This window comes from Tamandua tetradactyla, chromosome 3, assembly GCF_023851605.1.
Source record: "Tamandua tetradactyla isolate mTamTet1 chromosome 3, mTamTet1.pri, whole genome shotgun sequence".
In the NCBI taxonomy this organism is placed as follows: Eukaryota; Metazoa; Chordata; class Mammalia; order Pilosa; family Myrmecophagidae; genus Tamandua; species Tamandua tetradactyla.
In genome coordinates this window covers 59,567,615-59,588,150 of record NC_135329.1, presented here as the reverse complement: position 1 = coordinate 59,588,150, position 20,536 = coordinate 59,567,615, and the positions used below count along the sequence as shown (strand labels likewise).

The 20,536-nt window shown below is 37.1% G+C and overlaps 1 protein-coding gene across 1 annotated transcript in view; it reads left to right on the top strand.

Annotated features, from left to right (window-relative positions):
• Positions 1-20,536, top strand: part of LOC143677349 (uncharacterized) — a 92,084-nt gene extending 71,548 nt beyond the window's left edge. The window contains exons 3-6 of the mRNA XM_077153215.1: positions 14,525-14,651; positions 16,172-16,267; positions 16,782-16,864; positions 17,336-20,536. Of these exons, the coding sequence (XP_077009330.1) occupies positions 14,525-14,651; positions 16,172-16,267; positions 16,782-16,864; positions 17,336-18,292 (1,263 nt within the window). The 3' untranslated portion in view covers positions 18,293-20,536. The remainder of the gene's footprint in view (positions 1-14,524; positions 14,652-16,171; positions 16,268-16,781; positions 16,865-17,335) is intronic.

Here is a 20,536-nt window from a genome sequence, read left to right as displayed (position 1 = left end):
GTAGTTTGAATGAACACCTGGAATCTCAGGTAGGACATGAGATTTTGTTGGTTTGTCCAGAGTGATGCCCCGATAAATTCCAGAGTGATGTGAACAGTGAATAAAAAAGTATTTGCAAAGTCCCCTTCAGGGAATGGTGAGAAAAGGGGAAACTTCAACTTCCCCAAGTTGAATTCTTGATATTCTCACAAGAAGTGGGGACAACCAAAGCAATAGGCTGAGCATCTAATCTTGGGGTTTGTTCATATGAAACTTAACCCCACAAAGGATAGATCAAGTCTACTTAAAATCCAGGCCTAGGAGTCACCCCCAAGAGAGCCTCTTTTGTTGCTCAGATGTGGCCTCTCTCTCCAGCCAACACAACAAGCAATCTCACCACCCTCCTCCCCCTGTCTATGTGGGACATGACTCCCAGGGGTGTGGACCTTCCTGGCAACATGGGACAGAAATCCTGGAATGAGCTGAGACTCAGCATCAAGGGATTGAGAAAAACTCTAGAATGAGCTGAGACTTAGCATCAAGGGATTGAGAAAACCTTCTCGACCAAAAGGGGGAAGAGTGAAATGAGACCAAGTGTCAATGGCTGAGAGATTCCAAACAGAGTCAAGGGGTTGTCCTGGAGGTTATTTTTATGCATTAAGTAGATATCATCTTGTTATTCAAGATGTAATGGAGAGGCTGGAGGGAACTGCCTGAAAATGTAGAGCTGTGTACCAGTAGCCATGTTTCTTGAGGATGGTTGAATAATGATACAGCTGTCACATTGTGACTGTGTGATGATGAAAACCTTGTGTCTGATGCTCCTTTTATCTACCTTGTCAAGAAACGAGTAGAACATATGGAATAAAAATAAATAATAGGGGGAACAAATGTTAAAATAAATTTAGTTTGAAATGCTAGTGATAAATGAAAGTGAGGGGTGAGGGGTATGGTATGTATAATCTTTTTTTTCTATTATTGTTTTATTTCTTTTTCTGAATTGATGCAGATGTTCTAAGAAATGATGAATATGCAACTATGTGATGATATTGAGAATTACTAAATGTATATGTAGAACGGAATTATATGTTAATGTTTTTGTTTGTTCTTAATTTTTTAAATTAATAAATAAAAAAAAGATTTGGTGTGAATTACAGTTCTGCAATTTCAGGTTTCTCTTTTTAGCTGCTCCAAGACACTGGAAACCAAAAGAAATATCAATATAGTGATTCAGCAGTCACACTCATTTGTTAAATCCTATCTTCTCTGCTATGACTCCTCCTTCTCCTTTGATCCTTTACCCAACAGTTAGGGCTCTTTGGGCTATGCCCATTCTAACTTTTCAAACTGAAAAAGCGGTGTCAGCAATATAGAGTAGGTGAGTAGAATTAGTTGATGTTCTTGGAGAGGCTGGCCTCTCTGGGTTTCAGGACTTTCCTGGCTTATAACCCTCTGTAGGTTATAGGTTTCAGAAAATAAACAATGCATGAAACTTTTTGTGGAGTCCACCTGTAGCCTTAGGTGTTCTTTAGGTTTAACAGGAATGATGTTGGTTGTGGTTTGGCAAACCATGGTAATTAGCAATATCTAACTGAAGATTACATAGAGTAGCCTCCTAAAAAGCATCTTGACTCTATTTGAACTCTCTTAGTCACTGATACCTTAATTTGTTATGTTTCTTTTCACCCTTTTGGCCAGGAAGGCAAACCACATACTCTTAAATAACCAATCTGTTAAAGAGGGAATCAAAAGAGAAATTAGAATACGTCTTGAAGCAGAAGAAAATGAAAACACAACATACTAAAGTGAGGCATTCAGTAAAGGAAGTGCTGAGATAAGTTCATAGCTCTAAATGTTTACAATAAAATGGAAGAAAGTCTTCAGATTGTATATGCAGCTTAAAACTGGAAGAATTAGAACAACAAACTAAAAGTGATTATAAAAAAGGAAATAAATATTTCAGTGGAGATAAATGAAACTTGAAAAAAAAGCAATAGGAATTTAAAAATGGAATTTGATTCTTTGAAAAGATCAATAAAACTGACAAACTTTTAGCCAGACTAACAGAAAAAAAAAAAGGCTGTGAATAATGAAAATCATAAATGAAAAGTCAGATTTTACTACCAACACAACTAATTAAAAGCAATATACAAGGAATACTATGGTGAGCTGTTTGCCAATGGCTTACATAAACTACATGGAATGCACAAATTTTTGGAAACACACAAACTACCTGTGCTGAGCCAAGTAGAAACAGAAAAATCTCAACAAACCAATTACTAGTAAAAGATATTGGATTAGTAATAAAAGATGTCCCTACAAAGAAAATCCCAGGACCAAATGCCTTCAGCTGAGAATTATATCAAACATTTCAAGGATACTTAACTCCAATTCTGCTAAAAAATTTTCAAACATAATTTGAGAAAAGGGATCTCAAAGCCAGATAGAGATACCACATGACAGGAAAACTACAGTACATTGTCTTTTATAAATATGGATGTAAAAACAACAAAATACTAGCGTACCAAATCCAGTAGCATATAACATAATTATACACCATGATCAAGTGTGATTTATCTGTGATATACAAGTTTAGTTCAGTATAAGAAAATAAATTAATATACTATACCACATTAACCTAAAGGAGGAAAAAGAAACCCATGATAATCTAATTCATGCAGAAAGGCATTTGAGAAAATCTAGTACTCCTTCATAATAATGATAGGTTAAAAGTAAACTAGAAAAAGTATGGGACTTCCTCAACATGAGTAAAGGCATATATGAAAAACCCAGAGGTAGCATCTGGAACATTGAGAGACTGCCGAGATTTTCCCCTCAGATAGAAAGAAGAAAATGATGCCCCTTTTCACCTCCTGCTTTCAATATTTTATTGGCAGTTCTCACTGGAACAACTAGGGAATAAAGTGGAATTAAAAAAAAAAACATATTGGAAAAGAAGTAGAACTCTCCCTATACACTGATTATATAATCTTAAGAATAGAAAATATGAAAGAATCTAGAAGGAAGTTGCTTAGACTACTCATTGGGTACAAGTTCATTGGGCAGAAATCAGGTTGTTTTTATTTTCATCAATGAGTATACCAATAAAGAAATGAAGAAAACAAGGTCATTTACAATAGCAACTGAGAAAGTAAAATTTGGGGAATAAATTTAACCAAGAATGTAAAGGATTTGTGCATGAAAAGTACAAAACATTGCTGAAAGAAATTAAAAAGAACTTAATAGATGAAGGACATCACATCTTCATGAATTGTAAAATGTATTGTTAAGACTCCAATATCTAAAGCAACTTAATATATAGTCACAATGAAATTCCAACAGACTTCACTGCATAAATGGTAAAGCTAATTATCAAATTCACATGGAAAGGCAAGTGGTACTGAATAGCCAGAACTATTCTGTAAAAGTTGGAGGACTCACATTTCCTAATTTTAAAATGTATTTCAAAGCTACAACAATCAAAGCAGCATAGTACTGGCCCAAGTATAGAAATATAGGCTAATGGAATGGTATTGGAAGTTCAGAAATAAACCCTCACATTGATATTATGTGCTATTTTTAAAAAAATCTGATTTTAAAATACTTTGAAACTTAAAGGACAATTGCAAAAGTAGTAGAAACCTAATAGAGAGAACTCATAAACACCCATTTCACCCAAGATCCCCAGATCCACTAATTTTAACAGTTCACCATCTTTGCCATATCATTCTTTATCCCTGTATCAGTCTGTCTACCGATATTTCTCCTGAGCATCTTGAGAAAACTTGGTGGTTGCACTCTTCTTAAACAACAGTATGGACTGTCTCCTCTCTCCAAATGTTGGGGCAGACACAATATTTCAGCATACATGGGTGGGACTGCTTTCTCAGTCCCTTTTGTTCCAAACTGGTAGTGGTTCTATTTCTACAGATCTTGAAGAAAAAAAAAAAATTGTATGCCTCATATGTAGTATGTAGTACACAGGGGTCCCAACCATCAGACGGTAGAACCTTCTACAAATCCTTTTTGGATAAGTGCATTTCCATTCATACAGATCTCACTACATACGTGCCAATCAGATAGTAGGATTTTCCGCGGATACTTCCTGGATAACTGAACCTTCAATTCTGATTGTTTTATATTCTACCTTCAGTATCAGAACTCAGTTTTGCTGAGTTCTCTGCAATTTAATAATAAGGATCACTTTTCCTCCAGTTTCCAATAATACATTCATTTTCTTCTAAGGCTTCTTCAGGAGAACCTTTAACATCCTTATTTCTATCACCAGTCTCTTCAAAGCAATCTAAGCCTTTTGTATCAGACAAGTCACAATTCTTCCAACTTTTACCCATTTCCCACCTTCAAAGCTATTTCCACATTTTTGATATTCACAATAGCAATACCCCACTCCTGTGGTACCAAAATCTGTTTAGTTTCCAAACCTGCTCAAAGAAGATACCATGAAATGATTCACCTTAAACAATAGAAAGTGTTAGCTTAGAAGCTTACTGTTTTGAGGCCATGAAAATGTCCAAATCAAGGCATTATCAAGGCAATGCTTTCCTCCTGAAGACTGGCTGCTAATATTTCTTGGTTCCTCTACACTTAGCAAGGCATACAGCAGCATCTGCTGCTTTCTCTCTTCTGTACCAGGTTTCACTACTTTCTGCTTCTTGTTTTTGGTTCCTTCCTTCCCTGCTCTCTCTAATATTCTGATTTTAAAGACTCCACTAAGAGGATTAAGACCTATCCTGAATGAGAAAATTCTCATCTGTGTGAGAACATTCCCATTCCTTCTGAAATGAAAGAAGAAGAAAAATCCTATACCTCTCACTTATATTCCCCTATTGTTGACATTTAGCCATAGTATGGTTCTGTTTTTACTATTATTGAAAGAACGTTACAATGTTAGTTACTATAGACCTTGGTTTGCATTGATTGTATTTTTTCCCATATATCTCCTCACAATTTACTCTTTATAATTATGATATAATGTGTTCTAGTTCTTGTAAAGTCTTTCTAATGTTTGTACAATTAATCTCCATTATCATCCTCTCTAGGTTTTGCTGTGTTACACATTCAGTTTTTATCCCCTAGCTTCTTTTCTGATGATACACACAACCTCAATCTTCCTCTTTTAACTGTATTCACTAGGTATGGTATACCTTCATGTACATACTTTAGTGTGTATAGTAGGATTGTACATTTCAGCAAAATCTAGAGTGGATGAAGACCATGGCTAATTTTACAAATATAATACATTTTTTACATGAACTGCAACAAATGTGTGTCACTACCACAGGGATGTTAAGTATAGGATGATATGCTCATTTCAAACTGTTGTGTACCCCAGAAAAGGCATGTTCTGTAATCCTAATTTAATTTTTTGTTGGATAGGATCTTTTTTTCTGATTAATTTATTTTTTTTCAAAAATATAACAACAAACAAAAACATTCTTAAACATATGATCATTCCGTTTACATATATAATCAGTAATTCACAGTATCATCACATAGTTGTATATTCGTCATGATCATTTCTTAGAACATTTGCATCAATTCAGAAAAAGAAATAAAATGACAACAAAAAAATTCATACAAACTATACCCCTTACCCCTCCCTTTCATTGATTACTAACATTTCAGTCTACTAAATTTATTTGAACATTTGTTCCCCCTATTTATTTTTTTTCTTTTTTTTATTAATTAAAAAAATTAACAAAACATTTAGAAATCATTCCATTCTACATGTACAATCAGTAATTCTTAATATCATCACATAGTTGCATATTCATCATTTCTTAGTACATTTGCATCGATTTAGAAAAAGAAATAAAAAGACAACAGAATAAGAATTAAAATGATAATAGAGAGAAAAAAAAAACCTATACCTCACATGCAGCTTCATTCAATGTTTTAACATAATTGCATAACAATTAGGTAGTATTGTGCTGTCCATTTCTGAGTTTTTATATCCAGTCCTGTTGCACAGTTTGTATCCCTTCAGCTCCAATTACCCCTTCTCTTTTTTTTTTTTTTTTAATTAACGGAAAAAAAGAAATTAACCCAACATTTAGAAATCATACCATTCTACATATGCAATCAGTAATTCTTAACATCATCATATAGATGCATGATCATCGTTTCTTAGTACATTTGCATCGGTTTAGAAGAACTAGCAACACAACCGAAAAAGATATAGAATGTTAATATAGAGAAAAGAAATAAAAAGTAATAATAGTAAAAACAAAACAAAACAAAACAAAAACCTATAGCTCAGATGCAGCTTCATTCAGTGTTTTAACATGATTACTTTACAATTAGGTATTATTGTGCTGTCCATTTTTGAGTTTTTGTATCTAGTCCCGTTGCACAGACTGTATCCCTTCAGCTCCAACTGCCCATTGTCTTACCCTGTTTCTACCTCCTGCTGGACTCTGTTACCAATGACATATTCCAAATTTATTCTCGAATGTCCGTCACATCAGTGGGACCATACAGTATTTGTCCTTTAGTTTTTGGCTAGACTCACTCAGCATAATGTTCTCTAGGTCCATCCATGTTATTACATGCTTCATAAGTTTATCCTGTCTTAAAGCTGCATAATATTCCATCGTATGTATATACCACAGTTTGTTTAGCCACTCTTCTGTTGATGGAGATTTTGGCTGTTTCCATCTCTTTGCAATTGTAAATAACGCTGCTATAAACATTGGTGTGCAAATGTCCGTTTGTGTCTTTGCCCATAAGTCCTTTGAGTAGATTCCCAGCAATGGTATTGCTGGGTCGTATGGCAATTCTATATTCAGCTTTTTGAGGAACCACCAAACTGCCTTCCACAGTGGTTGCACCATTTGACATTCCCACCAACAGTGGATAAGTGTGCCTCTTTCTCCGCATCCTCTCCAGCACTTGTCATTTTCTGTTTTGTTGATAATGGCCATTTTGGTGGGTGTGAGATGATATCTCATTGTGGTTTTGATTTGCATTTCTCTAATGGCTAGGGACATTGAGCATCTCTTCATGTGCCTTTTGGCCATTTGTATTTCCTCTTCTGATAGGTGTCTGTTCAAGTCTTTTTCCCATTTTGTAATTGGGTTGACTGTCTTTTTGTTGTTGAGTTGAACAATCTCTTTATAAATTCTGGATACTAGACCTTTATCTGATATGTCATTTCCAAATATTGTCTCCCATTGTGTAGGCTGTCTTTCTACTTTCTTGATGAAGTTCTTTGATGCACAAAAGTGTTTAATTTTGAGGAGCTCCCATTTATTTATTTCCTTCTTCAGTGTTCTTGCTTTAGGTTTAAGGTCCATAAAACCGCCTCCAGTTGTAAGATTCATAAGATATCTCCCAACATTTTCCTCTAACTGTTTTATGGTCTTAGACCTAATGTTTAGATCTTTGATCCATTTTGAGTTAACTTTTGTATAGGGTGTGAGACATGGGTCTTCTTTCATTCTTTTGCATATGGATATCCAGTTCTCTAGGCACCATTTATTGAAGAGACTGTTCTGTCCCAGGTGAGTTGGCTTGACTGCCTTATCAAAGATCAAATGTCCATAGATGAGAGGGTCTATATCTGAGCACTCTATTCGATTCCATTGGTTGACCCCTATTTATTATTTTTTTTTATTTTTTTTAAATTTTTTTATTAATCAAAAAAAAAGAAAAGAAATTAACACAACATTTAGAAATCATTCCATTCTACCCATGCACTCAGTAATTCTTAGTATCATCACAGATGTATGATCATCATTTCTTAGTACATTTGCATCGATTTAGGAAAAGAACTAGCAAAACAGCAGAAAAAGATATAGAATGTTAATATAGAGAAGAGAATTAAAATAATAATACTAATAAAAAATATATATATATAAAAATGAAAAAGAAAAAAAACAAAAACAAAAGATACAAACACACAAACAAACAAACAAAAAACCATATTTCAGGTGCAGCTTCATTCAGTGTTCCAACCTAGTTACATTACACTTAGGTATTATTGTGCTGTCCATTTTTGAGTTTTGTATCTAGTCCTGTTGCACAGTCTGTATCCCTTCAGCTCCAATTACCCATTATCTTACCCTGTTTCTAACTCCTGCTGGTCTCTGTTACCAATGATATATTCCAAGCTGATTCTCGAATGTCGGTTCACATCAGTGGGACCATACAGTATTTGTCCTTTCGTTTTGGGCTAGACTCACTCAGCATAATGTTCTCTAGGTCCATCCATGTTATTACATGCTTCATAAGTTTAGTCTGTCTTAAAGCTGCATAATATTTCATCGTAGGTATACGCCACAGTTTGTTTAGCCACTCTTCTGTTGATGGACATTTTGGCTGTTTCCATCTCTTTGCAATTGTAGATAATGCTGCTATAAACACTGGTGTGCAAACGTCCGTCTGTGTCTTTGCCCTTAAGTCCTTCGAGTAGATACCTAGCAGTGGTATTGCTGGGTCGTAATCCATTCTGCCATTCTATATCTTTTGATTGGGAAATTCAGTCCATTAACTTTTAGTGTTATTACTGTTTGGATAATATTTTCCTCTACCATTTTGCCTTTTGTATTATATATATCATATCTGATTTTCCTTCTTTCTACACTTTACTCCATACCTCTCTCTTCTGTCTTTTCGTATCTGACTCTAGTGCTCCCTTTAGTATTTCTTGCAGAGCTGGTCTCTTGGTCACAAATTCTCTCAGTGACTTTTTGTCTATAAATGTTTTAATTTCTCCTTCATTTTTGAAAGACAATTTTGCTGGATATAGGAGTCTTGGTTGGCAGTTTTTCTCTTTTAGTAATTTAAATATATCATCCCACTGTCTTCTAGCTTCCATGGTTTCTGCTGAGAAATCTACACATAGTCTTATTGGGTTTCCCTTGTATGTGACAGATTGTTTTTCTCTTGCTGCTTTCAAGATCCTCTCTTTCTCTTTGACCTCTGACATTCTAACTAGTAAATGTCTTGGAGAACGCCTATTTGGGTCTATTTTCTTTGGGGTGCACTGCACTTCTTGGATCTGTAATTTTAGGTCTTTCATAAGAGTTGGGAAATTTTCAGTGATAATTTCTTCCATTAGTTTTTCTCCTCCTTTTCCCTTCTCTTCTCCTGCTGGGACACCCACAACATGTATATTTGTGCGCTTCATATTGTCATTCAGTTCCCTGATTCTCTGCTCAAATTTTTCCATTCTTTTCCCTATAGTTTCTGTTTCTTTTTGGAATTCAGATGTTCCATCCATCCAGCTCACTAATTGTAGCTTCTGTCTCTTTAGATCTACCATTGTAGGTATCCATTGTTTTTTCCATTTTTTCTTCTTTGTCCTTCACTCCCATAAGTTCTGTGATTTGTTTTTTCAGATTTTCTATTTCTTCTTTTTGTTCAGCCCATGTCTTCTTCATGTCCTCCCTCAATTTATTGGTTTGGTTTTTGAAGAGTTTTTCCATTTCTGTTCGTATATTCAGCATTAGTTGTCTCAGCTCCTGTATCTCATTTGAACTATTGGTTTGTTCCTTTGACTGGGCCATATCTTCAATTTTCCGAGCATCATCCATTATTTTCTGCTGGTGTCTGGGCATTTGATCAGATTTCCCTGGGTGTGGGACCCGGCTGGTTGAAAGGTTTTTCTGTGGAATCTCTGGGCTCTGTTTTTCTTTTCCTGCCCAGTAGGTGGCGCTTGTGGCGGTCGTCTGTCGGCCCGGGAAACCGGGCGTGGAAGCGGGGGTCGCTGGCTGCCGCGGTTTGGGGGAGTGCCAGTCCAAATTGCCCAGCTGGCCTTAGACACCAAGCGTGACGGGAGGGCCCCGCTATCCAATGTTCCCAGTCAGACCGGGGAGCCACGTGCGTGGAGGGGACCCCAGTCGCCAGCCGCCCCGGCCGGGAAAACGTGCGCCCCTCGGGTATCTCACCGCAGCGGATTCTCCCTGCCCTTTCAGCCGTTCCAGAATGGGGTACGCTGTCTTTTTGGTCTCTGTCGTGACTCCGGGAGCTGTTTCGTATTGTTTCTGTTTCTTTAGTTGCTTTTCTGGAGGAGGAACTAAGACCCGCGTGTCTTACTAAGCCGCCATCTTCTCCGGAAGTCCCCTATTTATTTTTATTCTGTATATTTTACTTGTCTGTTGATAAGGTAAATAAAAGAGCATCAGACACAAGGTTTTCACAATCACCCAGTCACGTTGTGAAAGCTATATCATCATACAGTCATCTTCAAGAAACATGGCTATTGGAATACGACTATACATTTTCAGGCACTTCCCTCCAGCCTCTCCATTACATCTTGACTAACAAGGTGATATCTGTTTAATGCTAAGAATAACCTCCAGGATAACCTCTAGACTTTGTTTGTATAGGATCTTTTTGATTAAGTTGTTTCCATGGAGATGTAACCCATTCAGTTTTGGGTGGGACCTTTTGATTAGGTGGTTTCCATGGAGTTGTTTAAAAGAAGCTTGGAAAAAGCTTCAGTTGACACAAAAGTTTGGAGATGCATAAAGAAAGCACTCCCAGGGAAGCCATTTGAAGAAGTCAGGAGAGAAAGCCAGCAGACATTGCCATATGCCTTCCCAGCTGACAAAGAAACCCTGAATGTCATCAGCCCTTTCTTGAGTCAAGTCGTCTTTCTCTGTATGCCATAGTTTGAACATCTTTATGGTCTTAAACTGTAGACTTTTAACTTAATAAATTCCCTTTATAAAAATCATTGCATTTCTGTTATATTGCATTCTGGCAGCTTTGACAATCTAAAACAGATGGTATATGGGAAAAACACAATTAATGCAAACTAAGGTCTGTAATTAACAGTCAACAATGTAATATTCTTTCATTAATTGTAACAAAGACACTGGTTGAATGTAAACGTCAGTCAGAGGTGTCTTAAGTTAGGGGTGTGGAACTTTTTCTTTTCAGTAGAAATGGGAACGTTCTCATAATTGTGGTGATAAATGCATAACTATGTGATTCTACCAGAAGCCATTGATTGTACACCTAGAATGGATTGTATGGTGTGTGGATAAAACTAAAAAAAATAAATAAATAAAGGATGGCTATGGGTGCTGGAAAGGATGTAGAGAAAAGGGTATTTACATCTCTACTAACCTATTAACTGTTGTTAAGGAAATGAAATTGTGCATCTGCTCTGGGCACAATGTGGTGGTTCCTCATGAACCTAACTATAAAACTGCCATGTTTCTAATTATGTGTTTGGAGGAACTGAAGGTAGGTACAGGAATAGACATTTACATACTAATGCTTATGGCTACATTTTTCACAATTGTAGTAGATGGAGGTGAACCAAGTGTTCATTGACTGATGGAGGGGTGAACTGTGACATACATATCATGGAATATTGTGAGCTGCAGAAAGGAATGTGGTCGTGATGTGTACAGCAACATGGATGAACCCTGAGGAAATTGTGTTGAGCAAATTGAGCCAGAGACAAAGGGATAGATGTTGTGTAGTCTCACTAATATGAACTAACAGTAATTAACAATCTCTGAGAGTTAAATGGAAGAGCATGGGTTATCAGGAGATGGAAGGAGGGCTGAAATTGGACAATTGATGCTTAGGTACAGAATGTTTAGTAAGGTTGCTTGTAAAGGTTCAGTAGTGGATAGCACAATACTTTGTGATGGTAATTATATTTTGAGTGTAATTAAAGTTGACAGTGAATATGATACATAAATGTTAATTACCTCCCACGGGAAAACATATTTATGATTTAGACTTAGCACTTCATCTAAGAAGAGTTAATAGACATCTTAAGCATGTCCTGGTAAGATCAGTATGTCCTCTTCCACACCAGTTCCCTCCCCCATCTTCCATCTCTGTAATCTTTTATTTTTATCACATTTATGTCTATCAGAAATGTTCATATATCTTCATCTTCCCTTTATTATTTTTAAACTGCAATGTTTATTGAGTTATATTCACATACCATATAAATATTCTGAAGTGTACACTCATTTTCTCATACTATCATCTAGATGTGCAGTCATTGCAATAGATTTTTGGAACAGTTTCACAGCTCCAGAAGGAAAAATAACAGACATAAGGAAAAAATGACAAAAACACCTCACACCGCTTATCCCTTCCTATTATTGACTCTCCACCATAGTGTTCGCTGTGCTATAGAGTCCCATATTTTAACCTAAAGCTTTCATTCTGGTGACATACATGACTCTAGACCCTTTCAACCATATTCCCCTACAATTCAGGACTATTATAATCCCAATAATGTGCTACCATCACCTGTATTCATTTCCAAACATAAGTTCAATCTTGTTTAAGTTTCTGTACATGTTAAGCAACCCCTGCCCATCTTCTGACCTCATTCTATCTTCTAGTAATCTGTAGTCTAGGTTTCATGACTATGGGTTTACATATTCTAATTCATATCAATGAAATCATACAATATTTGTTCTTTTTGTGTCTGATTTATTTCACTTTGTATTATGTCCTTAAGGTTCATCCATGTTCTTCATGTGCTTCAGAATTTTGTTGCTTCTTACTGTTGAATAATATTCCATCATTTGTTGTGCTGATTTGAAGCTGTTGTGTACCCCAGAAAAGCCATATTTTCTTAATCCTAATCCAATTTTTTTGCTATGGATGGATCCTTATGATTGGATTGTTTCCATGGAGATGTGACCCACCCTAGTGTGTGTTACCTTTTGATTAAGATTATTTCCATGGACATGTGACTCCACCCATTCAAGGTGGGTCTTGATTATATTACTGGAGTCCTTCAAAATGGGGACATTTTTGAAAAAGCACAGAGATGCTTAATTGCTTGGAAAGCCAGCATAGGCACAGATGCTTGGAGAGCCAACACAGAGTAGAAAAATGTAACCAAGACACAGATGTTTGGAGATGCTAAGCTAAGAGATGAAACACAGAGTCTGCTCCAGAGAAACTAATTGAGGACCCACTGATGCTTAGAGAGAAAGCCACTGGAAACGAGCTGAGCGAGCCATGTGACCGGAAGTCAAAGGAGCAAGGGACTGGCAGATGCCAGCCACCTGCCTTCCCAGTTGACAGGTGTTCCAATACTTGCAGGAGTCCGGGTATCTTGTTGATGCCTTAATTCAGACATTTCCGTGGCTTTAGAAATGTAAATTTGTAAGCTAATAAATCTTCTTTGCAAAAGCCAATCCATTTTGTGCTGTATTGCATTCCAGCAGCATTAGCCAGCCAGAACATATGTATATACCATGTTTTGTTTATACATGTTTCCATCTTTTGGCAATTGTGAACGATGCTGCTATGAAGATCTGTATATAAATGTCTGGGGTGTCCCTACTTTCAGATCTTGAGTGTATACTGGGTGGCAGAATTGTAGAGTCAGAACAACTCAATATTTAGTTTTCTGAACCACTCAATATTTGGTTTTCTGAGGAATGACCAAATCAATTTTCACAGTGGCTGTATTATTTTACATTCCTACAAGCAGAGAATAAGTCTTCTTAGTTCTCCAATTCCTCTTCAAAACTTGTAGATTCCTGTTTTTTCATCATGGCCATTCTAATGGGTGTGATATCTCATTGTGGTTTTCTTCTTCTTCTTTTTTTTTTTTTGCATGTGCAGGCACTGGGAATTGAACCCTGGTCTGTGGCATGGTAGGCGAGAACTGTGCCTGCTGAACTACCATGGCCCACCCCATTGTAGTTTTCATTTTCATTTTCCTAATAGCTATTGAAGATGAGCATTTTTTTCATCTGAGTTTTAGCCATTTACATTTCCATTTTGGAAAAAAGTCTGTTTGAATCTTTTGCCCATTAAAAAAAATTTTTTCTTCATTCTTGAGATGTAGGATTTCCTTATGTATTCTGCATATCAAATCCTTATCAGATAATGTGCTTACCAAATATTTACCCATTAAATCAGCTACCTTTTCTCCCTTCTGAGAAAATCCTATAAGTACGAAAGTATTTAACTTGAGATCCATTTATTTATTTTTTTCTTTTGCTGCTGGGGTATAGGGTGTACAGTCTAAAAAGGTACCTAGTGTTACTAGTTCTTGAAGATATTTCCCTATATTTTTTTCTAGGAATTTTATGGTACTGATCCTTAAACTTTGGTTTTGATCCACTTTGAGTTAAATAAATTTTGTATAGGGATTGAGATAGGGATCCTGATTCATTTCTTTGGCTGTGTATATCCAGTTTGCCCAGTACCATTTATTGAAGAGACTGTTCTTTCTCAGTTTAGTTGGATTGGTGACCTTATCAAAAATCAATTAATCATAGCCCTGAGTGTCTATTTCTGAACTCGCTGTTCAAGTCCATTGATCAGTATGTCTGTCTTTTTGCCATTACCATCCTGTTTTCACCATAACAGTGGTGTGCATATTTAGAGTGTCTTGTGTCTGTGAGTGTATCCGAAAGGCAGATGGCAGTTCACATCGAAAGTAATTTTACTAGAATTCCCAACACATTTTGAGCATTTTATATATTGTGTCTGGTTCCTTAGTGCTGTCATTTTGAGCAATACACTTAGAGCACTGGTAAGGAAGGCCCTCTGTGAACCAGTTTCTGTGATGTTTTAGGAGTTAATGACCTTCAGAGATGTAGCTGTAGAATTCACCAGAGAAGAGTGGGCCCTACTAGAACCATACCAGAGAGAGCTGTTCAGAGAAGTGATGCTGGAGAATATCAATCACCTGGTCTCAGTGGGTGAGTCTCTCAGAATTTATCTATCATTGATACCTAATCTGTCAATCTGCTTTATGCCAGTGTCTTATCATATATATTCTGTTTATTCTAATGTATAGGTCATTGTGCTGGTTTGAAACTGTTATGTGCCCGAGAAAAGCCATGTTCTTTTAATCCTAATCCAATCCTACGTGGACAGACTTATTATTGTAGGGTGGGACCTCTTGATTAGATTGTTTCCATGTAGATGTGACACCCAATTGTGGGTGTTATTTAAGATTATTTTCATGGAGATGTGACCACACCCATTCAAGGTGGGTCTTTATTAGTTTACTGGAGATGACATTTTGGAGAACACAAATGCTTGGGCAGACAGATATTTGGCAATGCGAAGCAAAGAGATGAAACCCACAGTTTGCCCCAGAATGCTAAGTGAGGACTCATAGATGCTTAGAAAAAAGCTGCTGGAAACAGGAGCTTAGAGAGCCATTTGAAACTAGAAGCTGTAGGAGCAAAGGAGCAGCAGATGCCAGCCATGTGCCTTCATACTGACAAAGGTGTTCTGGGCACCCTTTGGCCTTTCTTCAGTGAAGGTATTCTCTTGTTGATGCCTTAGTTTGGACACTTTGATGGCCTTAGTTCTGGAGACACTAGTGAGCCTCCACAGATGTGTAGATAGAAAGCCACTGGCCACGTGCCTTCTGGCTGACATCCTCAGGATGTCATTCAGCCTTGCTTCAGTGAAGGAATCCTTGCTGATGCCTTAGTTTGAACACTTTTATGGTCTTAGAACTATAAACTTGTAACTTAGTAAGTCCCCTTTATAAAAGCTGATCCATTGTGTGTATATTGCATTCTGTCAGCATTAGCAAAGGAGAATAGTCATCTTCTTGTGTAATATTTTTATATTCTTTACATTTTTACATTATATATTGTTAATACTTTAAATTATAATGTAGAAATGCCAAAATGAAATATGTTTCCTTACTTTTTACTTACATCTACTTCTTCCCCGTAGAAGGTACTCTTCCTGTCCATAAGTTAATGTCTTTCTTGAATTTAATCTCTAACACTTAGAGCTATGCTGGGAAGTTAGTTAACAATTTTTTAATGGATTCATTTCACTAATATTTTGAAGTAATCATTCTTCTTTGAGGGCTGTTTTGAACCCAATAGTATAAACAGAATGTATATCCTTTTCCATATAGAATTTAGATTTTGGAGGTATAGTTTATTGTATTATTTTTGAAAATAATAACCACTGTGGAAACAGAATTTCTCCCCATTTAGAATATGGAGGATTCTGCTGTCTTTCTTTGAAATTGTGTATGAACAGCAACACCATAGGTCCCCACTGTAATGTGAACAAGGACAGGAGTTACCCCGTTGCTGGTGAAATATTGTCAGTGTTCTTGTTCAGAGTATTTTTGCCTTTCAGATCTTCAGTGCTTATCTTTTTTTTAGTAGCCTGCCATGGACATGATAATGCACAGTTGTTTACACTTAACTCAATATCTAGGTATCTTTTTTCCTACAAACAGGATGCCAGGTCTTCAAATCAGATGTGCTTTTCCAGTTGCCACAAGGAGAGGAAGTCTGGATAGAAGGAATGGGATGTCCACAAAACCAGAGTCAAGGTGAGCTCTAGGAACCAGTGCATCTTTTTCTGAAGGCCTCATCAGTTAGTGAGTAGGTCCTTAGAAATATGAACTTCAGGTCTCCTTAAGTTAGTTATGATTTCTGACATGTAGGTAAAAATATTGGGGGATTTTTCTTCACATGTGGTCATTATTCCATATACTTCTCAAGCTCTATTCAAGTGTCTTTGACTTTGGGGAAGAGATATGTATAATTTGAATTCACCTTTCATAAAATAAGACTTGTTCTGGTTCTACTCTTGGAATAGTTTCCCTTTTTACCTCTCTGACATCCAAACATCTTTTTGTTTTACTCATATTTCAATCCTGAAAATCAGCTGTGATTGTTAATGTCCTCTGTTAGCTTCTGTCTGAATTATTCTTCAAATTGATATTTTTTCCAGCCAAGTGTCCGTGTTTGAAACATACTGACAATGTGCTTCAGACTTTTGAATGTTTTCCTTTCCATAATGGTTCTCTAACAATATATTGTATTTTTTCTAAATAATTACAGACAGGAAAAGTGCCTTTAAAAAAGAAGAAATGATATTCATACAATCTACCTGCATGAAAGACACTTCTAACATCATATCATTGGTAAGCTTCATTGGGGTGAATCTTAGTTTTCCAAATAGATAACTGTGGATGGAATAAATTAGGAATTCAGGTCCAGTCACCAAGCTGTAATTAATGTTGAGATTAAATGATAATCCAGCAAAAATCTTTGATCATTTGAATTTATTGAAAAATTAAACTGACCACAAAGCTCTACCCAGAGTACTTATTAAAAGGCAATTGTATAAACATGATTTACATTCATAAACTTTGAAATATCATGACATTCCAAATTGTTCAGATAGATACATAGATAGATAGATAGCTCTGTCATTGGCATGATATAATAGAGAAACTCTCTGTGCATGAAGGAGAATAGCGTGTATATTAAACTAACATATGGGAGATTTTAATTGGAGACTGTCACTGAATAATTAGTCTTGTATGTGGAGAAATTAGGAAGTTAATGAACACGGACAAGTAGTTTACTATCTCTCATCTAACTCCCCTCAGCAGATATCTCACACTGGAAGTAAAACACAGGAATGTCATCAAAGTGCTAAAGCCTTTATTAAAAGTTTTGAAAACAGACAAGACAATGAAACTCACATTGGCGATAAACCATATGAATGTTTTCTGTGTGGGAAAGCCTTCAGTCATTGCACCTCCCTTCGAGAACATGAGAAAACTCATACTGGAGAGAAACACTATAAATGTTACCTATGTGAGAAAACATTTAGGGACTCTTCTAAACTTCGAAGACATAAGAGAACTCACACAGGTGAGAAACCCTACAAATGCCATCTATGTGAGAAAGTCTTCAGTCAGTGCTCTTACCTGAAGGTACATAAGAGAGCTCACACTGGAGAGAAACCTTATACATGTCATCTGTGTGGGAAAGTGTTCAGTCTGTCTGCTAATCTTCGACAACATGAAAGAACTCACACTGGAGAGAAACCCTATGAATGTCATCTATGTGGGAAAGCCTTCATTCAGTACTCTAATCTTAGACGACATGAGAGAACTCACACTGGAGAGAAACCCTATGAATGCCACGTGTGTGGGAAGGCCTTCAGTCAGGGCTCTTCCCTTAAAGATCATGAGAGAACTCACACTGGAGAGAAACCCTATGAATGTCATCTATGTGGAAAAGCTTTCAGTCATTGCTCCTCCCTTAGAGAACATAAAAGAACTCACACTGGAGAAAAACCCTATGAGTGCCATGTATGTGGGAAAGCCTTCCGTCATGGCTCCTCCCATAGAGAACATGAGAAAACTCACACTGGAGAGAAACCCTATCAGTGTCGTGTATGTGGAAAAGCCCTAAGTCAGTCTGCCAGTCTTCGCCAGCATGAGAGAATTCACACTGGGGAAAAACCCTATGAATGCCATCTGTGTGGGAAAGCCTTCAGTCATTACTCTTCCCTTAAAAAACATGAGAAAATTCACTCAGGAGAGAAGCTCCATTAATATCATCTATGCAGGAAAACTTTTAGTGAATCTTTTAAACTTTGAAGACATGAGATAACAAACTGGAGAGAAACCCTATGAATGCCATCTGTGTAGGAGAGCCTTCAGTCATTGCACTTCTCTTAAAAACATGAGACTACTCACACAGGAGAAAGAAATCCCATATATAAGACATGTTCAACTAGTTCCTTAGTGGAGCCTGCAATGAGGTTGCCATCAATATATTAAATAACAAGTACTTCTTAGAGTAACTTTGCTTGTTGAAAATCTGCCCTACCCACAGGTAACTTATTGAGATTAATTGAAATATCTCTCAGGAAGAACATCACATGTCTTCTATAGTCCATTACATGTGAATGCAAATTTCTCTTGATCTTTGTCCCACAAAGGAATTGAGAAAAAGATTTTAGCAACATGGAAAACAGCAGAGCAGTCCCCTGAGTAGGCTACCACCACCTGTATCAGCAATGATGTCAAGTAAAGCTGGGGCTAAGGGCTGTATATTAGCATTTTATTGTTCTTGATTTGTTAACCTGTAGGCTTTTGATGCCTAGGCTATTAAATGGTGACAAGATGATTCTTAACATTCCTCTGTGCAGTACTTCCTGAAATAATAGGTTAATTTCTTTTTTTTTTTTCACTTTTGCACCAATGCTGATTTTGTTGAATAGCCCAGCAAGGCTTGGGTAATTCAGCTGGCAAAAGCAAGAGGACTTATCTCTTGGATATGCCTTGAATTCTTTCTTGTAAAGACATAGTACCACCCCAAGCAGTAATGCTGTTCTGTGCTGCAAGCAGCCAAAATGTCAGGACCTGTAATGTACTCAGCAGTGGGAACCACAAGTACTAGCATTATAAACAACCCAAACAGCGTCATCCCATATATATTCACCTTCCATGGTAATCCAAAACCACCGGAGCCTCTAGTTTTACCTTTGCCACTGTGGGGCCTCAGGATTCCTGTGTCTTAGCTACCTGTATTAATGAGTAATTAAAGTTTGGATCTCCTACTTTTAGACCTTGCACCTTAAAAGTTGCATAGGGATGACTCTCAGAGTTGGAACTCTGGGACCATGCCTGCACAACCACTTTTTTTTGTTTGTTTAAACGAAGGAGTATTGGGATACAGGCAAGGGAAGTCATACTCCCTATGTGACTCACTATGCTCACAGTTGGAATTGTCTTTCTCACTGTCCTGGTTCAGACACAGAATCCCTCATAGTACACAGTCCAAGGACTCAAAGGGAAGCTGGCCAGTGTTCTAAATCTTTTCAGCCCTGCCAGCCATTTTCCTTCTGCTCATTTTTACTCCTATAAGAGCCTTAACTTCTGACTCCCTCTCAATACCATTGGCATTGGCAGTGTTCTACCGTATGGATTATATCAGTTTCTGTGTTGTCTATCCTGTTATAAAAACCAAAGCCACAGTGCTCTAAAGGTGGGCCTCACCCTTTCCTTTCTCGTTTCCCTGCCTTTCTTTAAAATGCATCTTCCTATTGCCTGGTTTCCACCCATCCAAGTCTCTCCCATGCTCCTGCTTCCATGTGGTGTTGGGTATTTTCCACTGCTTTGACCACCATCATCCCCAGGGACAACAGAACAGTCAGGGGTGTCTTCCACCAGAGAGGCCCATGTCTCATGAATGCTTTCAATGCTGTTTGAGGCTGAATTCTTATTTATGTCCTGACCAGGGGTAGAGTCATTTAGCCATGACAGTCACCTTCACTTGAAGGGCAGTTGTGGCCCCATGAACGTTTCTTTCATGAAGATTTTACTTGTTGAGAAGTTATTCCCCTGCATTTGAAACACTGTCATGATCCAAGCAACCCAGGCAAAAAAAAAAAAAAAAAAAAAAAAAAAGGCATGTGTTTGTCTCTCTCCTGTTTGCTGTACTGTTTGGTGTGGGTAAAAATGTATTTTAGCAAGGGATCAGTAGTTAATTTCCCCGGGCTGTTCCATTTAGCTCAAGGCTTTTGAAATTGCAATGCTCCTTACTGAACAGACGAACTAAGTCACATGGTACTCCCCTGCTTACTGTCCATATCTTCTTCATTTCTGCATTTCAGTTATTGAAAAATATCTCATTTTAATAGTTTTGATTTCAGTAACACCATCAGTGGTTTTGCATTGAGTGAAATCTGATGTAATATGGGGCCCATCTACAACCTGGACTGGATGAAGTTCCCTGCATGAGAGCCTCAGATTCCCCTTGGGAGACATTTGAGACACTTTGAGAAGCCATGG